The following is a 2529-nucleotide window of genomic DNA, read 5'->3' as shown; positions in this document are numbered from 1 at the left end:
TTTAACCCTTTGACTACGGCAGACTTTGGCACGCACTGGCCGTACGGTACGGTACGAATTCATTCGAGACGTCCACTGGGTACGGCGAAATTTTTCGTTAGACATGCATTTCTGAGGAAGTATATTAAAATATTCAAAATACTGAAATTTATTACATTAAACGAATATTACTTGAAGTGAACATTAATTTTAAGCTTTTTTTAAATAACTTTCTACATTACTCTACATTACCATAAGACCAATTATAAAATTTTAAAATAGGCGGAACAAGCGAAATTTGATTTGGACGCCAATTGGCGCCTACAGTACCGGAAAGCCAATGTGTTTCGGACGCCAATAGGCGCCAACAGTAGTCAAAGGGTTAAACAAAAATACGATCGAGAGACACTTATTCCGATGATTAAATCGTGATTTCCAGTGACGGCCACGGATGGCTGCGAGGTTGCCTGGGAGTTTGGCAAGTGCGTTTGGGACGTGGACAAAGAGGTGATTCTTAAATATCATTACGACGACTGTGATACGTTTGCTGGTCCGATTCGTAGTAGCATTCGCAGAGAAATCTGTTCTAACCCTTTGGGGTCGGAGCCGCTCGACGAGCGAGCGTCGCTGAGGACGAGAGGTATTGGAGTGCGCAGTAAAGAAAATAAATACGTTGAACGTTATAAAAACTAAGGCTCTATTTAACACAAGAAAAATTGTTCATAAAGTCAAAAAATAATTATAAACAAACACGTCCGGAACGGTAAAACGGCTTGGGCGACTATATGCCGACACTCGTCCCCAAAGGGTTAATATTCGTTCGTTTCGTTTCGTTTACTCACTGATCGATCGATCTTTCTTTTACGCAGCTGTACCTCGCCCCATGAACCTGACGACCGAATCGCGAGATGACAATTTCCTATTGCTCAAACGACAGAATCATCGTCATCGTCGCAGTTACCTGAGAACATCGAGAGCAGTTTGCAAGGATAATCGAAGGAAGCCACAGTGCAGAAGAGTTTGAACGTGGCAAACATATCAGGAACAACTTTCAAATCCTTAATTTAAACATTCGTAATTCCCATGTTCCTGAACGCTACGACAACACAACTGTACAAATATATTGTATCATATAAACTGGTTTTAATATCATTTCCCCTACTAAATCACTTTCCATATAATTATAATTCAAGCTCGGAGCTATCCGATAAAAGGTATGACGCCTCGTTCAGGCTAATTGGAAAATTATATCGAATGATGATGGGAAAAAAAAAAACTGCTGTTTCATTTTAAAGATAATGCAAATTAGAATTGTACGCAGTAAACATTTAGTTTTGTTAATTAAATAAATGTCAGGTTCGTGGAATTTCTGGAATTATTACTCCTCGTTAGAAAATCCTTGAACTGCGATATACAAACTAGTTACGTATTGTATAACGCTTGAAAATTATTCCCCACGGTCTTTGTAATAAAAGACTCGCCGTTTTCCGGCGTCGTTTCAAGAATTAGTAATTAATAATTAATTGGAATTAATTTTGAACGTTAGAACGATCAACGAGAATTAAGCGAAATAAACAGACCTCTCGGATCTTTTATGTTAATCGGTCGACCGCAAAAAGTGTCTAAAAAAAACTATTCCCACGTCGTTACGTGGAGACGCAGAAGCTGTCAGCGCGGAGCTGATCGGGTGAATCATGGCCGTCCATCTGACATGAACACGTCCATCGTAAAATGTTACGTTTAAAAAATAAATTTTAATTGTTTCCCACTGAAGGTCGCCGTTATTTATATTCCTTTACGAGACCAATCAAGTCTAATTATCAGTTCTAAGCGTAGACGATAGAAATTAGTCGTTTTTCCCGTACGTATCTCGATCCCCATCGCAATGACGTTACGTAAAACAGCGGAGAGTTCTTACCGAGACCAATTATTTCTCTTCCTGTGTTATTTCGCAATGAGGAACCTAACACTTGTTCGCGAGATGTTCGACACATATTTCCGCCACTTCTGTATAAATATGACGTTCACACGTCGCTGGGCATCAGTCAGTGCCTTGATTTCCGTGAATTTCATCGAAGTATATCAGAATGAAAACTATATTTCTCGTCGGTTGCATCTTCCTCATCGCAGTGAGTCATCCATTTCACTTTATCATCCCTTATTCAAGTGCTCGTCAATGCATTAAAGGGTTGGAGTCCGATAGCAACGCGATAAGGCAGACTGTCAATGTTACCCACAAAATTAGCCAAAAATACGCTTTTCGTTCTTGTATGAAAATTTTTTACGGTCGTCAGGTACCTCTTCAGAAAGAGGAAAATCAAATTTGCCGCGCTCTGGTCATTATTTCAATGAAAACAATCTGTTTGATCATTTCATTGAAAACAATCAATATCATAGGGCAAAAAACGTTGAAATGTTACTGAAAAATGTTAGAAAAGTCACGTGACTATCCTTGCCTCTTAAAAATCGTAGTCGCGTCGACACTGTTTCAATTTTCTTTATTTTAAATTTCCCTTACGTCGACACATTTCTATTTGATCAGATGATTTA

At 38.9% G+C, this 2529-nt stretch overlaps 2 protein-coding genes across 2 annotated transcripts in view; both read left to right on the top strand.

The window, feature by feature from the left end:
* Positions 1-952, top strand: part of Obp6 (odorant binding protein 6) — a 2291-nt gene extending 1339 nt beyond the window's left edge. Inside the window, exons 5-6 of the mRNA XM_018027173.2 lie at positions 419-486; positions 849-952. Coding sequence (XP_017882662.1) covers positions 419-486; positions 849-866 — 86 coding nt within the window. The 3' untranslated portion in view covers positions 867-952. The remainder of the gene's footprint in view (positions 1-418; positions 487-848) is intronic.
* A 1060-nt stretch (positions 953-2012) lies between these two features.
* LOC108626482 (uncharacterized) overlaps positions 2013-2529 on the top strand; it is a 1947-nt gene continuing 1430 nt past the window's right edge. Inside the window, exon 1 of the mRNA XM_018027175.2 lies at positions 2013-2108. Within this exon, the coding sequence (XP_017882664.1) occupies positions 2067-2108 (42 nt within the window). The 5' untranslated portion in view covers positions 2013-2066. The remainder of the gene's footprint in view (positions 2109-2529) is intronic.

The sequence above is a fragment of the Ceratina calcarata genome, unplaced genomic scaffold (assembly GCF_001652005.2).
Source record: "Ceratina calcarata isolate Rehan_Ccalc_2016 unplaced genomic scaffold, ASM165200v1 scaffold401.2, whole genome shotgun sequence".
In the NCBI taxonomy this organism is placed as follows: Eukaryota; Metazoa; Arthropoda; class Insecta; order Hymenoptera; family Apidae; genus Ceratina; species Ceratina calcarata.
This window is presented reverse-complemented; position numbering and strand designations above follow the sequence as displayed.